General features: G+C 43.2%; 1 protein-coding gene across 13 annotated transcripts in view; it reads left to right on the forward strand.

Annotated features, from left to right (window-relative positions):
* The first annotated feature begins 1,613 nt into the window (after positions 1–1,613).
* Positions 1,614–18,634, forward strand: part of prom1b (prominin 1 b) — a 107,413-nt gene continuing 90,392 nt past the window's right edge. For 3 of the 13 annotated variants that reach the window (XM_046842827.1, XM_046842829.1, XM_046842828.1), the window contains exon 1: positions 1,618–2,166. In XM_046842827.1, the coding sequence (XP_046698783.1) occupies positions 1,929–2,166 (238 nt within the window). In that variant the 5' untranslated portion in view covers positions 1,618–1,928. Of the gene's footprint in view, positions 2,167–18,634 lie in introns of all 13 variants that reach the window. The other 10 variants (XM_046842833.1, XM_046842835.1, XM_046842831.1 and 7 more) reach the window with 8 other exon arrangements.

An 18,634-nucleotide genomic window follows, 5' to 3' on the forward strand; every position in this document is an offset into this window, starting at 1 on the left:
TGGTCCATGTTACCATGGTTTCAGTTCAGTTTGCTTGTGTTGCAGTGTGAAAAGAGAATAAGAGAAGTGAGGCTCAAAACACAGCCTGCTGTCTGCATCTATATAGCCTCCACACACACATCGAAAGGGGAAATATTAAATCAGCTCATGGAACCATACATATTAATCAATATTTAACACAGGTTTCAGCAAATACACAAAATGTGAATACTTATGTATGTCCAAATTATATTATGCGATGGCATAATATTAGTCAACACTATATCTAACTAATGAAACTTTTCAAAGTCACAGTACTGGTCCACATCATTGGGCAATTTACTGAATTTACTCACTTCTCTTGCTGCTTCTTCATAAGGAGCTTTTTACCAAAATGTGCTTTGTACTTGTATTACTTGCTTCACTTTGCATTTTCCTTTCTTGGTAAGCTGTTTTCTGTGAGCAGCTTTTACCTGAGACCATAGTCCTCTGTCAATTCCAATTTGCTTTGCAAGGTTGCAGTTGTTGTCACATAAAAACTAAGCATCTGAACTCATGGTAGTTAAGGCAGAACCAATGCTGCAGCTTGGAAGGGATTTGTTGATGGTGTAACTGACAGGACTTAGTTGGATAGTAAAGCCTGGCATGGCTGGTTTGGTGTTGGATCTTGGCAGGGTGTTTGTAAATAGGAACCTGGTCAGGCTGTGTTGGCGGTGGTGTTTTGCAGAATTGGGAATTGAAAGTGGAGTCTGACAGGGCTGGCTTGTGTACAATAAGGTTACTCTGCACTACTATGTGAAGGCATACTATTAGGCATGACAAATTATTATTCTAATTAACTCTCATTCTCTAATTTGTGGGTGATGCGTATGATGTATGTTGTAAGTTGCAATATATCACAATAAAGGGGAAATAAAATAAAAAATTATCTGATTCTTAGCAGAACCTCTTAAGCAGAACCTCTTAAGCTCCATTAGGTTGGATGGGAAAAACCATATACAGGAAGGTTCTCTCTCCACAGAGAAATGCTGGAGATCTTTCAGACTGACCATCGGGTTCTTGGTCACCTCCCTAACTAAGGCCCTTCTCCCGCAATCGCTCAGTTTGTCCGGGGTGAAAAACTGAGGTGTCTGGATGATGTCAACACAACACACTCCAATTCACTTTCAGGTTGTGCATTGATTTCTAATGTTCAGTGTGGGTCGGTGGTCATCTTTGATTCCTATTTTTGGTGAACAAAAGTGGAGCCTGATTTGATCTTTTGCTGTTGCAGATCATCCACCTCAACGTTGATGGGTTTTTTTTGTACACTGAGAAGTTTTCTGCATATCAAGATTGTAAAGAGTGATTATTTAAGTTACTAGATCTTTCCAGGATTATTTCCCTCGGATAAGCGTTTTCACCTACAGGACTATCTCTTAAAGTTTTTAAAAATAAAATCTCTCTCCAAAGACTGTGTAAAAAGATAACGCCTATTCTTTATTCGGATGTATGACGTGAACATAATAGGCTGCATAAATGATGAGCAGGTGTGCAGGTGTTCCTAATAAAGTGGACGATGAGTGTATATGTGCACGAGAAGGTCGAATAAAAAACAAACAAATAACTAAATGCAGAACTGAATTTTTAGTGCATTGGCTTCCTAGCAGATATTTAGTACGCGCGCGCTCTCACACTTACACGAGAGTCTGACAGCTGTGTGCACGCGCTTTAGCTCGAGCATTAGAGGGAGAAAAGCCTCGAGCTGGGAATAAGCGCTCAGGATGTGATCCATAAAATAAAACCTACCTGACAGCACGAGCTCTTTTAGAAGCGGATTACTTACTGCAGGTTTCTGCGCTTTTGTTTGGTCCTGAAACATCTAAACCTGGTTATTTCCTAAGTTTTATCATCAAAAGTCAACACTGAGAAGTGCATAAAAGTCTATTTGTGGTATTTAAAAAAGAAACATGCCGCGGAGTCTGGGTCTGAGGCAAGTGATGATGATGATGGTGTGTTGGTGGAGTTTGGTTTCCGGTGCTGCGCGCCCTAAACCCGAATCTCCGCACCTGGACACGCTGGACTTCGGCTTTGTACCGGCGGTGGTGTACGACACACACGCGTACTATGAGCCTGGAGCCGTGGACGTGCTCTTTCACATAGTGCACGCGTTCCTGTACACGGTACAACCAAACCCGTTCCCAGCAGGTGAGTCCTTCTCTAGGGTCACTTTAAGATCAGTTGTTCCTCTGTATGTATATTGTGGGCATTCGAGATGAACAGCATACCTTACAGCAAGGCCCCAGACTCTAAGCTTCAGGGGGGTCCCAGCTTCCTAACACGCATAACAAGAATCATTCTGTTCTGTAACATACATGTGACGAATAAAGGCACGTACTTATCTATGTCTACCCTATGCCATCATAATTAATCTGGTGCAAATGCAGCAGTCCTTGATATAATAATTTTAATTGTTTTAGGACTGGTGAAAGTCTGTGCTCGCTTTCTGTAACTTCTCACTTTACTTCCCATTCAATGCCTATATAACTACAATGTTTGACTTCAAAACAGTATTCTGATGTGGTAGACATTTGCTCTCATCTTCAATAACACATCCTGCTGAAGATACTTCCAGGAAACTTTGTCTCCTCAAATAATCAGCAATTGCAGGCCAAGATCAACTATTTAAATGTTTGTTTGATTAGAATTAACATTTGCAAGCACACTGGCCTTTTCTGGGTAAGATTGGACACTTCTTATATAAAAACTCTAAAAACAAAAATGTCACACTGCAAAGCAATACGTCAGCAAATTAAATGGTAAAGTATCAAGGACATATTCTGTAATTATTATATTGGTATATTATAGCATTATGGCATGAGTGCAGATGCTTTGCACTGGTAATAAACAAAATCTATTTCAGGGTTGAACAAACTCCATGGCAAACAACTGCTGATGTCCCTCCATCCCATCCTCCAGTTTCTATCAATAACCAATAACCTTTGTGAGGAACATCAACTGTGAGGAAGTATAGTGGGATACAGTGCTGTTTGGAAAAATAGTCTGCTGTATATCTGACTAGTCAAATGTCCCTGAGTCATAGTGCTGCCCACATACACGCATTGTGTGTAATTTGGTCATAATTTGCCCATTTACTGACTTTGCCTTATTCTTTTTATTTCCTAATGGCTGCTGTTCCCTCTCCTTCCTTGACAAGCTGTTTTTCTGTAAGTGACTGGACATAGACAGTAGTCCTTTGTCAACTCTGATATTGATTTTGCTAGGGTGCATTAGTTTTCTGAGTTTGTTCTGCATCTGAACTCCTGCCAGCTAAGAAAGACTGATGCTGGAGCTTGGCAAGACTGGGTTCTTGGTGGAATCTGGCAGGGAAGGGTGTTGCTGTTGAGACTGGCAGGAATGTGTGACAGAGCTTGGTTTGATGGACAAGCTTGGCATGGCTGGCTTATTGGTGGAACCTGGCTGTTAGGACTGGATAGTTTGGGTGTGATGGTTGAGCCTGGCATAGTTGAGTTGGTGTTGGGACTGACAGGGCTGGATTATTGATGAATCATGACAAGTCTGAGTTGGTAATAGAGCATGGCAAGAGTGATTTGCTGTTTTCTAACTGGCAGTATTGAGTGTTCATGGAACCTGATATGATTTGGTTCATGAAAAGGAGCCTGGCAGAGATTTGCAGGAGTTGAAGGTGAAATCTGGCTGGACTAATTTAGTGTTTGGCAGTGTTGAGGCAATGCAGGGTCATTTTGTTGTTTGGACAGGGAAGAACTGGGATGGTGTTGGAGTCTGGTAGAGCTGGATTGGTGATGGAGTTTGCACCCCAGTCACACTAAAGTCAGCCTTACTGTTGAATTAGGATTCCAGCCAGAGGATATGAAATTGCAATCATTCTCCAAATTTCACTGTCTTAATTCCATTAATGTCATTGTTTTTTTTTCAGCCTTTTCGTGCAGAATAAATGAGACATAATTAATCCATAATAAAAGGAACAATTTTGGATGCAAAAAACAAACTTACACCTTTCGAAATGGAAATTTATTTAGAATTGAAATTTCAGGCACAAAAAACAAACTTACACCTTTCAAGATGGAAATTTATTTAGAATTTATCCAGAAATGCCTTTATTCTTAAGGGATAAAGGCATTTCTGGATAAATTCTAAATAAATGTCCATTTTGAAAGGTGTAAGTTTGTTTTTTGTGCCTGACATTTCAATTTATGCAAATTATGCAAATAATCTCTTAAAACTATTACTTATAATTTCACAATAATTTGCATAAATTGAAATGTCAGGCACAAAAGCAGGTTATGCATTTGTTTTTGTTTGACTCTGTGTGTGTGTGTGTGTGTGTGTGTGTGTGTGTGTGTGTGTGGGTGGGTGGGTGTGTGTGTGTTTAGAGGAGAATAGGATTGCAGAGGTAAGTCCCTGCTGCCTAATCAGTTAGCCAATTTGTCTCTCTGAGTCATCTGCCTCATCATGTAATCTGATAATCTTACAGCCATATGCTGTCAGCATACATATCGTGGTCATACAGTGTACAATTAACTTTCCAATTTATCATTACACAATAAATCCAAGACTTTCAATTTGGAAATGTGACCTGCATTCACCAATGTTTTGCTGATGCAGAATTTTAGAGAATATTTTTAAAAATAATCACAAGTGTAGAACCAATGACACTTGTAAAGGAGTGGGTAAAATGGTATTAGGTAACAAGTGAACAGTCAGTTGTTGATGTTGATGGGTTGGAAGAAGGATAAATGGGACGTAGCCAAGTTGTGAGACGACAGTTTGATGTGCTAGACCAGCGGTCCCCAACCTTTATTTGTGCCACCGACTAGTTTAATGTCAGACAATATTTTCACAGACCGGCCTTTAAGGTGTGGCCAATAAATACAACTAAATAAAATGATATGACAGGCATAAACTGGTATTTTCTAAATATAATAATAAATGTGAATCCACTGTGTTGTTTTTTGTTCATTTTGCTCTCTTGGGGGTTTTAATTTAGCGGTAATGTATTATGTGTTAGCGGCCGGAGCAGCCCCTTTAAGAAGGTAGTGGATGGAGGTAAGACATGTGACCGAGGCATCATGACATGCATCAAGAGTCATGACAGATGTGGTAGAGAGAATCCAATTTTCCAAAATAAAACATTGTTCAGAATCAGATAATAAATAAAATGGAAATAATGTAAGTTATGTATTCTTTCTGGGTACCAATTGACCCACGGACTTGGTACCGGGGACTTGGTACCTGTCAGGGATCCACCTGCCACGTCCCCCTCGGTAGCTGTCACGCTGCTTTCACTATGCCGTGGCCGGCTTTGATTCCCGACAGCTGTGACTCATTAAGGAAACGACTATATAAACTCATGTTCTCCCGCCGAACGCGCCGAGCCGTCACAGACTTCCGCCGAGGGCGCCGCTCCGCTCCAGAGTTCTGCCAAGGGCGCCACTCCGCTCCAGAGTTCCGCCGAGGGCGCCGCTCAGCTCCAGAGTTCCGCCGAGGGTGCCGCTCCGCTCCAGTGTTCCGCCGAGGGTGCCGCTCGCTCCAGACCAGCCTGGACACGAGAGGAACGTCGAACCGCCGCCTGGCCACGAGAGGGACGTCGAACCACCGCCTGGCCACGAGAGGGATGTCGAACCGCCGCCTCCAAGTTCCCCACAAGGCGACGGCTCACCCCCGGGCTCCTCAGAAGGCGACGTCTCGTCCCAAATTTCTTCTCAGGGCGACATCTCGCCCCCAAGTTTCCCTGAAGGCGACATCTCGCCCCCAAGTTTTCCTGAAGGCGACGGCTCACCTCCAAGTTCCCCACAGGCGGCGTCTCGCCTCCAAGTTCCCCACAGGCGACGTCTCGTCCCAAATTTCTTCTCAGGCGACATCTCGCCCCCAAGTTTCCCTGAAGGCGACATCTCGCCCCCAAGTTTTCCTGAAGGCGACGGCTCACCTCCAAGTTCCCCACAGGGCGACGTCTCGCCTCCAAGTTCCCCACAGGGCGACGTCTCGCCTCCAAGTTCCCCTCAGGCCGATGTCACACCTCCAGGTTCTCCAGAAGGTGACGGCGCGCTTCCAGGTTCCCCAGAAGGTGACGCCGAGCCTCTTTGACAATGATGTCATGCCTCCGAGCTCCTCTTCAGACGACGTCATGCCTCCAGGTTCCTCCTAAGATGACATCACGCCTCCGGGTTCCCCTCCAGGCGACGTCTCTCTGCGAGGTTCCTCTGAAGGCAAAAAAGGGGCGTCGCACGGCCTCTGAACATCGCCGTGGGCGTGGATCAGCTTCTGATCTCCGCCGAGGGCATCGCGTGACCTCTGGACTCCACCGAGGGCGTCGCTTGACCTCTGAGCTCCGCCGAGGACGTTGTTCAGCTCCAGACCTCCGTGGTGGGCGTCGCCCCATTCCAGAGCTCTGTGATAGGCGTTGCCCGGTTCCAGATCTCCGTGATGGGTTTTGCCCCGTTCCAGATCTCCGTGTTGAACGTCGCTCCATTCCAGATCTCCGTGATGGGCATCGCTCTGTTCCAGATCTCCGTGGTGGGCGTCGCCCCGTTCCAGATCTCCGTGGTGGGCGTCGCTCCATTCCAGATCTCCGTGGTGGGCGTTGCTCTGTTCCAGATCTCTGTGGTGGGTGTCCCTCCAATCCAGATCTCCACAGAGGATGTCGCTTCGCTCCACGCCTCTGTACAGGACACCGCTTCGCCTTGGGCTCTTCCTGGTTTTCCCCTGTCCCACAGCGATGCTAAGCGGGCCTCTTTCGACCCTGGACGGTTGGAGAGGCCTTCCTCTGTGTGCCCTGGCCCACCTGGCGTAGGTGGGTTTTGGGGCGTCGGGTGTTGCCCCTGGAGGAGGGGGTAATGTCAGGGATCTTGTGACTCGTTAAGGAAACGACTATATAAACTCACGTTTTCGAGTTACAGGCTGTCGGTTCTTGAAGGTCACGCTGGTGATCCTGTGGATCCTCGACCGCCAGCCTTCCCCGCTGGTTCTGTCTCCTGACTCCGTCTCCAAGGATTACTCGTTTGTGTCGAAGTTTACTTTAGTTTCTGGATATTGCTTTCCATTGTGGATTACTTGTCCCGAGCAGATACTTTTAGTTTGTGATGCTTCACGGCTTATGTGTGTGTTTTTGAGTTACTTCCGCTTTCGCGTCATGATCGCCACCCTGACAGTACCACAATTCCATGGGTTGGGGACCACTGTGCTAGACAGTGCTTTTCTGCAAAAACCTTGGACCTGACATGACATGTACATCCTACCTAGACTTTATAGACTATGAGGCAATTAGTTACTGCAATTTTATATATAGACTATGCTGTATAAATTGAATAAGCTACACAACAAAAATGTATGTTAATCAAAATAAATTAATTAAATAAATACTTTTAATCAATATTAATGAGTTTTTTCTTTTAATTACAAAATGACAACAAAATTAAGGAAAGCAAACCCATTTTAGAATTGTTGATTTTGATTATTCTGTTTGTCAAATTTCAAAATGAACTTCGTCATCTTTCATAAAAAAGATAGAAGCAAGTAAGTATTACCTACTTACTTGCTTCTATCTTTTTTATGAAATTGCTGTTCTTACATAAAGAAAACATAAAGTGAGTTAATTTAAACATTCTTTACAGGCAGAATTGCTGCCTTTAAAAATCTAACAAATAAAAAAATCTAACAATAAATTCCAGAGTGGGAAGGAGGGCGGAAACAGAGAAAGAGACTGGGACTGAGAGTAAAAGAGCTATTAAAGCAAACTGTAAAAAAAAGAGAGCTCACTTATATGGATAGTCACTAAGAAGACCCCATCCCCAAGAGGGGATTGTCCATATGCCGCTTCATGAAGTTGTATTTTATTGCCTTACTCTCATTCTCACACACACACACACACACACACACACATGCACACACATGCACACACACACGCACGCACACACACATGGTTTGGACTGCTAAATTAGTTTGACTATTTGATTTCTCACTAGCATTGGAGTTTGAGTTGACACCAAGTGGTTATTGTGCCATACTGAAATCAGTAATTTAGTATTGTCTAATATAATGTTATTAGTCACCTTCACCATTCGTCATAAGAAAATGCAATGTTTACAAAACGATATGTCTACAATAGAGACTTGTGGAATGATAATGACTTGTGGAATGAACTAACAGTTTCAGGTCTGGCTTCAGCAATGCATCTGTCAACTTTTAAAAGGCTTACAGGGTTGTCACAATGGGTTATCAGCCTATGGCTTGACCCTAAATCTCACATACAGATGCATCCTTGTCTCAATGAGAGATTTAGAGTTTTTAGCATACCACAAAAGCAAGACTTTATTAAATGTCTCCTTTTGGGGGTGGTGTCCTATTGGAGAAAGAGAACCACAGACATTTGCTCCCCCCCAGTGTGAGATTTTTACACACTAGCCAGATGGATTTGGTACAAAGGTGTAGTGATCGAGAGGGAGAGTGGTGTCTGCACCCTGAAGTGATGTCCTAGATCTGGGAAAAACTTGGCACGGTGTAGGTAGTTTTCTTTGCCAATACCAGGTCAGCACATTGCTGATTGTGGTTCTCCCAGGTGGAGCCGGACAGCCTGCTGGGACGTGTCTTTGTTATCCAATACTTCTTTAGCTGGTGATAAGAGTGGCTTCCTCACTGATCAGATAGCTAGTGCATGGGCCTTGCATGCATTTAGGTTGAAGCTGTTGTTTAAATGGTGAGCAGTTCACCTGCCAAGTTTCAAGTCCTTCATCTATATAATCTTAAGAGCCCTAAGTCCTAGTGTCCTTTAAGACCCCTCCTTATTAGCTCATGCAAAATGTGGAATTAAAACAAGTGTCTGCTTTTTTTTTCTAGCTTTTTTTACTACAGCAAAAGGATTTAGAGAATTCCCTTTCATGGGAATGTGAGGGTGACTTTTTGTCAAATAAGTTTTATAGAGAGAATAAGATTTTGAAGATTGATTTCCAATCTTTCATATTTTATCTTTATTACATGTACAAAGTTTACAATCAAAATTAGGAAAGAGAGAGAAAACAGCAAAAAAAATAAAAAATCATAAACCATCCCTTAAAATACCTGTTTACAGTCATTCACAAATATGTTGGAACTCAGACCACATGTCTGAGCAGACAGTCTGTGAATGACTTTAAACTGACTGAGGGAGTGATTAGAAATTTCCACTCCTAGTTCTTTCTCCCATTCTTCCTTAAGAAACTTGTAGAGTGGGAAGTAGAGGATTAAAGCAGATTATTACTTATTGGTAATGCCTTTTTACTTCCTTTACATTATTTAATTAAGGTGTAGAAGTACTTATAGAATAGAATGGATACAATATCAGTGGTAAGAATATTATTTTAATTGCATTTATTCTATCAAACAGAAAATTTGGGAATGCTCTTCAAAATTGTATTTTAGCATTGCAGTTTGTAAATAAGAGGGGTAAAGTTGGCCTTTAAGAATAAAGAATATTTATTGGCAACTACAATTCTGAGATAAGTAAACTTTTCCATTAAAACTTTAAAGACAAAACTTTTATTCCAATAGGCATTAGCTCCCTTTTATTTAAATTAACTTTAAACCCTGAAAACCTTCAAATCATTTGCCTATAATGATATTTTAGCGACAGTATTTAAAGTGTTAACACCATGAATAGAAGAACGAGAACTAATGTATTAAGCATAGGGCTCAGCGGTCAGCGCAAATTAAAGAGGATTAAGGGGCAACCTTGCCTAGTCCCTCTATAAAGATTAATGGGACCAGACAGAGTATTATTAGTTAATACTGTAGGTCTTTTATATACAAGATATTAGTCCAATTTAAAAAGTTATCACCCACAAATCATCCATAGGTGATGGTTTTACAACTTGTAGTGACCGAATAAATGTAATTTATTTTAAACTATGTATTGTATATGGATTTTTAGAAAACCAGAATAGAATATCCAGCCATTAGGGAGGCACAAGCCAGTGCACTCTTAGTGCCGGTCCCAAGTCCGGATAAATGGGGAGGGTTGCATTAGAAAGGGCATCCAGCGTAAAACGTGCCAAATCGAATATGCGGGGCACGATTAAGAATTTCATACCGGATCGGTCGAGGCCCAGGTTACCAACGACCGCCACAGGTATCGTTAGCCAACAGGGTACCGGTGGAAATTGGGCTACTGTTGGCCGAAGGAGGAGAAGGAGAGGAGGAAGACGTCTACAGAGACGGCAGGACAAGGAGAAGTGTAGTAAAGTAGAGGTTAGGGTTGAGACTTTAAAAGTGTAGGGAAAGCGAGGCGGCATCAGGGCGGCATCAGGGCTAAGCTGAGGCTAAACCCGCATCAACCATCGATTCCCAGCATCTTCCTTGCTAATGTACGGTCTCTTGCAAATAAAATTGATGAGCTGCTGCTCCGGATATCATCACACAAACGAATTAAGGAATGTAATGTCATGATTTTTATGGAAACATGGCTCAACAACAACAGTCCCAGCAGCGCCATTGAGCTCGGGGGTCGCAGTGTTTTTCGGGAGGACAGGACGGCAGAGGACTCTGGTAAGCGCAGAGGTGGAGGTCTGTGCATTTATGTTAACAACTCATGGTGCACGGACTCTACTGGTGTCACTGAAAGTCATTGCTCTGTTTATTTAGAGTATTTGATGATTAAATGCAGACCCTTTTATTTACCGAGAGATTTCTCAGCCATTGTTGTGACTGCAGTGTACATTCCGCCGGATGCTAATGCTAAGCTAGCTATGGAGGAACTGCATGCAGCTATCAGCAAACAGCAGTCTGCACATCCTGAAGGAGCTATTGTTGTTGCTGGAGATTTCAACCACTCCAACCTGAAATCTGTTTTACCAAAATTTCACCGCAATATCTCCTGCTCTACCAGAGGGGACAAAACACTGGACCAGGTGTACACAAACATACCTGGGGCATACACAGCCATTCCCCTCCCCCACTTGGGTCAGTCTGATCACCTCTCTTTGTTCATGCTACCTAAATACACGCCACTGATCAAACGTGTGAAACCAGCTCTGAGGACAGTCAAGGTATGGCCAGAGGGGCCATTTCATACAGCAACAGTTTAAGTATACTGACTGGAATATGTTTGCCTCACAGGCCACACTGGACTTTCACACAGACATGGACACTTACACATAATCTGTTTTGGACCATATTAACACATGCATTGACAATGTCACTACTGTAAAACACGTGAAATGCTTTCCTAATCAGAAGCCATGGATGAACTCTGAAGTCCGTCTCCTGTTAAAAGCAAGAGAGGCTGCGTTTAAATCTGGCAGTGCAGAGGACTACAACAGAGCCAGGGCCAACCTGAAAAGGGGCATCAGGAAAGCAAAACTCACATTCAAACTCCACATAGAAGAACACTTCCACAACTCTGACCCCAGACGCATGTGGAAAGGCATCCAGACCATCACAGACTACAAACCCACAGCTCAACCAACCAGCAGTGCCTTCCAACCGGACGAGCTCAATCACTTTTTTGCTCGCTTTGACCAAAGCACAGGACATTACACAACAACCACGGACTCTTCTACTGCTTACAGCCCCCTTTCACTCTCAACAACGGACTTCTATTTAGTGTTCAGCAGAGTGGATGCACGAAAGGTAGCTGGCCCAGATGGCATACCGGGACGTGTTCTCAGAGCATGCGCTGGACAACTGGCACAGGTTTTTACTGACATTTTCAACCTGTCACTGGCCCAAGCCACGGTACCAACATGCCTGAAGACCACCACTATCATACCAGTGCTTAAGCACTCAGCTGCTAAATACCTGAATGACTTTCGCCCAGTTGCACTCACCCCCATTGCTATGAAGTGCTTTGAGAAACGGATCCTGAATCACCTTACTGCGGGCCTACCACCTACACTGGACCCATACCTGTTTGCCTATCGCCCGAACAGGTCAACAGAGGATGCAGTTTCCACAGCTCTTCATTCTGCTTTTACCCACCTGGATAAAAGCAACACATACATCAGAATGCTGTTCATTGACTTTAGCTCTGTGTTCAATAAAGTCCTCCCCACTGTACTGATCACTAAGCTCAGTGAACTGGGTATCTGCACCTCCACTTGCAGATGGATTCTGGACTTTCTAACCAACAGACCTCAATTTGTCAGGTTGGGCAACCAGGTATCCTGAACCCTCATTCTGAACTGTTCTGAGCCCACTGCTCTACTCCCTGTTCACCCACGATTGTGCTCCTCTGTATAACTCCAACATCTTCATCAAGAATGCAGATGACACCACCGTGGTCGGCCAGATTGACAACAATGACGAATCGGCCTACAGGGAAGAGATCCATAATCTAGCAGTGTGTTGTGCCACCAACAACCTGACTCTCAACGCCACGAAGACCAAAGAGCTCATTGCAGACTTTCGGAAATCCAACAGCAGGAGACATCTACCTATCAACATCGATGGAACTGAGGTAGAACGAATCTCCAGCTTTAAGTTCCTGGGAGTTCACATCTCTGAGGATCTGACATGGCAGCAGAATACTTCAGCCCTGGTTAAAAAAGCACAACAGCGCCTGTATTTCTTGAGAAGTCTCGAAAAACCCCTCTGTCCCCGGGGATTTTAACGATCTTCTACCGCTGCATCATTGAGAGCATCCTGACCAACTCCATCACCGTATGGTACGGAGGCTCTACTGTGAGTGAACGAAAAGCCCTGCAACGGGTGGTCAAAACCGCCCAACGCATCACTGGCATCCAACTACCTGCCATTGAACACCTTCACCACAGCAGATGTCTGCGCAGAGCTCACAACATTATCAAGGACTCTTCACATCCCAGTCATAAACTGTTTAACCTCCTTTCATTATGAAGGAGATACAGGAACTTGCGCACCAGAACCAGCAGGTTCAGGGACAGCTTTTTTCCATCCACCATCACACTACTGAACTCTACACTACACCACTAATCACTACAAAACAAAAAAACCCGAAATACTGTATATAACCTCTGTACTATACATGTACATACTACATATTTTTCTATTACTCATTACATCTGCACTATTTTTATCTATGTATCTTTATATCATTACTGTACATTTTCCCAACATTTCATTCATTCGGGGAGAGAGGTAGCTGATATGATGGAGAGAAGAGAGGTAGACATGTTGTGTGTTCAGGAGAGCAAGTGAAAAGAGAGTAAGACCAGGAACATTGGCGGTGGGTTTAAACTGTTCTATCATGGTGTGGATGGAAAGAGAAATGGTGTAGGGGTGATTCTGAAGGAAGAGTACAGTAAGAGTGTAGTGGAGGTGAGGAGAGTTTCTGATAGGGTGATGAATGTGAAGCTGGAAGTTGAAGGGATGATGATAAATGTAATCAGTGCCTATGCTTCACAAGTCGGCTGTTAGATGGAGGAAATGGAAATATTCTGGAGTTAATTAGATGAAGTGGTAGATGGTGTACCTAGTGATGAACGATTGGTGATTGGGGCAGACTTTAATGGACATGTAGGTGAAGGGAACAGAGGTGATGAGATGGTTATGGGTAGGAATGGCCTTAAGGAGAGGAATATGGAATGACAGATGGTGGTGGATTTTGTTAAAAGGATGGAAATGGCAGTGGTGAATATGTATTTTAAGAAGAAGGAGGATCATAGGGTGACCTATTAGAGTGGAGGAAGGTGCACACAGGTGGACTATGTTCTATGTAGGAGATGCAACCTGAAGGACATTGGAGACTGTAAGGTGTTGGCAGGGGACAGTGTAGCTAGACAGCATCGGATGGTGATCTGTAGGATGGTTTTGAAGGCGAATAAGAGGAGGAGTAGAGTGTGGACTGAAAGAAGAATAAGATGGTGGAAACTGAAGGAGGAAGAGTGTAGTGTGAGGTTCAGGGAAGAGGTCAGACAGAGGCTCGGTGGTGGTGAAGAGGTGCTGGATAATTGGGAAACTAATGCAGGCGTGATCAAGGAGGCAGCTAGAAAAGTACTTGGTGTGACATCTGTAAATAAAAAGGAAGACAAAGAGACATGGTGGTGGAATAAGGAAGTGAAGGAGAGCATATGGGGGAAAGAGGTTGGCAAAACAGAAGTGGGATCGACAGGGTGATGAGAAAAGTAGGCAGAAGTACAAGGTGATGCGGCAGCAGGTAAAGAGGGATGTGGCGAAAGCCAAGGAAAAGGCATATGAGGAGCTGTATGGGAGGTTGAACACTAAGGAAGGAGAAAAGGATTTGTACTGATTGGCCAGGCAGTGGGACCGACCTGGAAAGGATGTACTGCAAGTTAGAGCAATAAAGAATGGAGATGGAAATGTGTTGACTAGGAAGGAATGTGTGTTGAGAAGTTGGAGGGAGTATTTTGAGCAGCTAATGAACATGGAAAATGAAAGAGAGAGAAGGTTGGATGATGTGGAGTTGGTAAAGCAGGAAGTGGATAGGATTAGTAAGGAGGAAGTGGAGCTGGAGGTAGCAGAGCTGATGATGTTAAGGTTTACGTTGGGAGTGACGAAGATGGACAAGATTAGAAATAAGTTTATTAGAGGGACAGCCCATGTAGGACGTTTTGGTGACAAGGTGAGGGTGGCGAGATTGAGATGGTTTGGACATGTGCAGAGGAGGGACATGAGTTATATTGGTAGGAGAATGTCGAGGATGGAGCCACTAGGAAGGAGGAAAAGAGTAAGACCAAGGAGGGGGTTCATGGATGTGGTAAGGAAAGACATGCAGGTAGTTGGTGTGAAAGAGGCAGATGTAGAGGACAGGGTGGTATGGAGACGGATGATCCGCTGTGGCGACCACTAATGGGAGCAGCTGAAAGAAGAAGAAGAAGATTGTATATAGATTCTTATTGCTTAATCCTAATCTGTATTAAACACACATCTCAAGCAATTCAAGCAGGGACAGAGGTTAACATTGCGTTAACATTGCATAACGTTGCTCACTGTCAAATACGCCTTGACATTTCACAGTTCATGTAGTCAACAAGTCACTTATTGCCATAACAAATGTCATGGCTTTAACCTTAAATGTGTAAAATACTAATAATCCATTTTTTACATTTATCTCATTTGGTAGACATGAAAAGTAACACATTAAGAAACCAACGGTTTCAAAATTGCAGGGTAACGGCACGACCAGGAAGTATAAAATGCACATGGAGAGAAGCTGGCTTCAGCTTCTTTTTGTTCATGAAGCACTTTGTGTAAATCTTATGTTTTTGTCTGTTTGTCAAAAAAAAAGAAAGTATCTAAGAAAACCAAACACACTTTTAAGCTGTGAGGCAGAGCAGCGTTCTGGTTCCTGGGGTTTGTTGTGACACGTGCTGTCCAGAAGCTGGATATAGCTTGGCCGGCCGGTGAGCATAAAGCTTGATGAGAATTTTTTGCTCCTGGCGTCACAGCCTCTGCATCAGGGCTTGCCATTTTTCCCTAACCTGCACACCGAGGTTTCCAGGTCCTGGGCACGGCCTTTCTCGACCCGCCCCTTAAGCCCCAGGACCACGGTTTATTTCAACGTCCTGGGGCTTAGGGATTATGGCTATTGTGGGTTGCGTCCTATCCTACATCTAACTTAGCTACTTTCACGTACCCATCCTCCCTTCTCACAGGAAGCTCCTGAGGTTCACTTTTGGGGTGAAAGCCTACCAATATCGGGTCTTCCGTTCGGCCTTGCCTTGTCACACCACACTTTCACAAAGTGTGTCGATGCATCTCTAGGTTCAAATCAAATATAATTTTATTTGTCACATACACATTCATACAGTGTACGTCATGCAGTGAAATGCTTTATATGACTGTCCGGCATGAGGGAATAGAATGGGGAGAAAAATAAAACAAAGAAAATAAGGCAGATAAATTAAGAGTATAAACTATGTAAAATATAAAATATATAAAGATCTATATGAGGAACAAAGTGTATATACAAGGTATGCTTGAGACAGTAAACAGTAATCACATAAGGTGGTTGATGTGATTGTCCTTAAAGTGACCGTGTGAGGTGTGGTGTGGTATAAAGTGCACTGTGCTGTGCCAGTCACAGTTAGAGTGACAGTCCAGAGATTAAAGTGTCATAGTGTGAAAAGAAAGGGTAAATATCACCAGGGTGTTGGTGTGACAGGACCAAGACAGGTCCTGTGTGATCTGAACACCTAGGTACCGGAAACTGTTTACTCTCTCCACTGGGGTCCCGTTGATGTTTAGCGGTTGGTATGACCGCTCCTGCTTCGTGCTGAAGTCCACTATTAACTCCTTAGTCCTGCTGTTCAGGAGAAGGTTGTTTTCCTGGCACCATCTCTCCAGGTTTTTAACCACCTGTAGGTAGGTTGCCTCATCGTTGTTAGAGATCAGGCAAGCAAACTTGATGATGGTGGTGGAGTTGGAAGTGGCCACACAGTCGTATGTGTACAGTGAGTACAGCAGGGGGCTCAGAACACAACCCTGGGGCGCTCCAGTGCTGAGGGTGAGGGTGGATGAGGTGTGTTTTCCAAGCCATACGGCTTGTGGTCTGTCTGTCAGGAAGTTAGAGATCCATTGGCACAGCGGCAGGCTGAGTTCCAGGACCTCCAACTTAGAGGTGAGTGTGGAAGGAATTATTGTGTTAAATGCTGAATTGTAGTTCACAAACAGCATCTTTGTATAATTCTCTTTTCTGTAGTTCAGGTGGCTCGTGTGAAGGAAATGAGCAATGGTGTCCTCTGGTGTTAGAGAATGGCTCTGGCAGTACGCGAACTGTAGAGGATCCAGTGTGTCTGGTAGTGATACAGTGATGAAGTCTCTGACTAGTCTCTCAAAGCACTTCATTACTACTGAGTTCAGGGCTACAGGGCGGTAGTCGTTATGTATGTAACCGTAGTTTCCTGAGGGAACGAGACGCTGCGTCTCTATCACCAGTGACAGCCTGCCTTTAATTTTGACTGATTAGACTCATTATTCAGAGCATGGACAACGCAGTCGCTTTCCCAAAGGGTTCCAACGCAGGCTCTTATTCCCTCCAGGAACTAGGGTTACATACGTAACCTAGAGACTTCCTTTTTAACATCACATGCTGGTTGCTGAAAACACAAAGCTGCGGGATGTTTACAGTATTAACCAAAAATTAACCTGCTTATTATATTTCATAGCATTAAATAATTGCTCTTTATAGCATTCAATATGTGACAATACATTTTTTACTAGACAAGATAAGATATGCCATTTAGTGTGTGTGTGTGTGTGTGTGTGTGTGTGTGTGTGTGTGTGTGTGTGTGTGTGTGTGTGTGAGAGAGAAAGTTAAATATACTTTTTTCTGTTTTCTGTTCATGTTTATATGTTTCTGAATTTGCAATTATGTTTTGGGCAGATTTGTCTTTTGTGTTTTGTTTTCAAAGGCAGGCACACAATTACTGATGTGTGTGTGTGCATTGTCTTCATAATTGCACCCAGAGTGCATTACACTGTTAGTAATTCTTCAGCTATTAGTAACAAAAAAGGCACACTGCAAACAATGACAAAAAGTTAAAACATCTATAGAGTCAATTTAGTCAAACTGATGTAGTATTCCTGATTATAAAAGTACAATAGAATTAAATATAATATAGACAATATAATATAATAAATCCCATTTCAAGTACAGTGGAACCCGGTTATCTCGACCTCGGTTACCTCGACAACCCTATTAAGTCGATGTTTTTGAAGTGGAACCGCCAAGCATTTTCTAAGCATTTTTTATCGGTTATGTCGACTTTTTTAATGTTGCTGAACCCTAATATCTCAAACTCAAGGGGGGAAAAATTTGCCATTTAACGTCGGTTATCTCGGTGCAGCCGCAGAAGAACTCGCGAAAGCTGCTACAGGTGTTGTATTGTATACTGGTGAATCTCTGCTGTTAGTTAGTGCACATATGCCTTTTGTTGTTAAATGTTATGCGATGAACGGGAGGTGAAAGCCGCGCTTGGCGGCGCGGAACGTGTGATGACCATTCAAAAGCATAGAATGAACACCGGCAGGATCGGGGGGAATCCGCGATGCGCTTTGGGAAGAAAAGAGCAGCTGTTGAGAGAGTGCCGGTGGGAAGACAACATATACCAACAATAACGGAAGGTGAGAGTGTGGAAGTTTAAATAGGAGCTGGTGATGATGATAAACGAGAACCATAAGTGCGCGATTGAAGCCGGGAGCTTCAGAGAAAGCGGCCGAGAAAGCACCTGACACGCTAAAGGGGGTGCCGAAGGGGGCGTGGCAGGTGGATTCCTGACAGATAAACATTTATGTATATTTTTATAGCATGCCTTCATCAAACAAATCGCGGCAACGCTGTTGTGTAAAAAACCCCTTCAAAAACACGTGCATGCACATTCTCATTTATTAACGCACATCATGTACATAAAGAAATTTCAAGCACGTTAATATATTGCCGCCATATTGATTTTCGTTTATCTCGATCATCGGTTACCTCGATGCTTTTTGGTGACCCCCTAGGACATCGACATAACCGGGTTCCACTGTAGTTTCAAATTATAAAATGCTCTTGTTCTTTAAACATTTATTTCTTGAAATAAAAAATAATTATTTTCAATTATTATAACAATTATTCTAAAAAAATATATATATTTATCTGGTATTAAAATATAAAAGTATATAATAATAAAACAGTTTACAATATAAAAGGTTGAAATGAGAATTATTTTTCAAATAGATTTAATAT

This window comes from Silurus meridionalis, chromosome 28 (assembly GCF_014805685.1).
Source record: "Silurus meridionalis isolate SWU-2019-XX chromosome 28, ASM1480568v1, whole genome shotgun sequence".
Lineage (NCBI taxonomy): Eukaryota > Metazoa > Chordata > Actinopteri > Siluriformes > Siluridae > Silurus > Silurus meridionalis.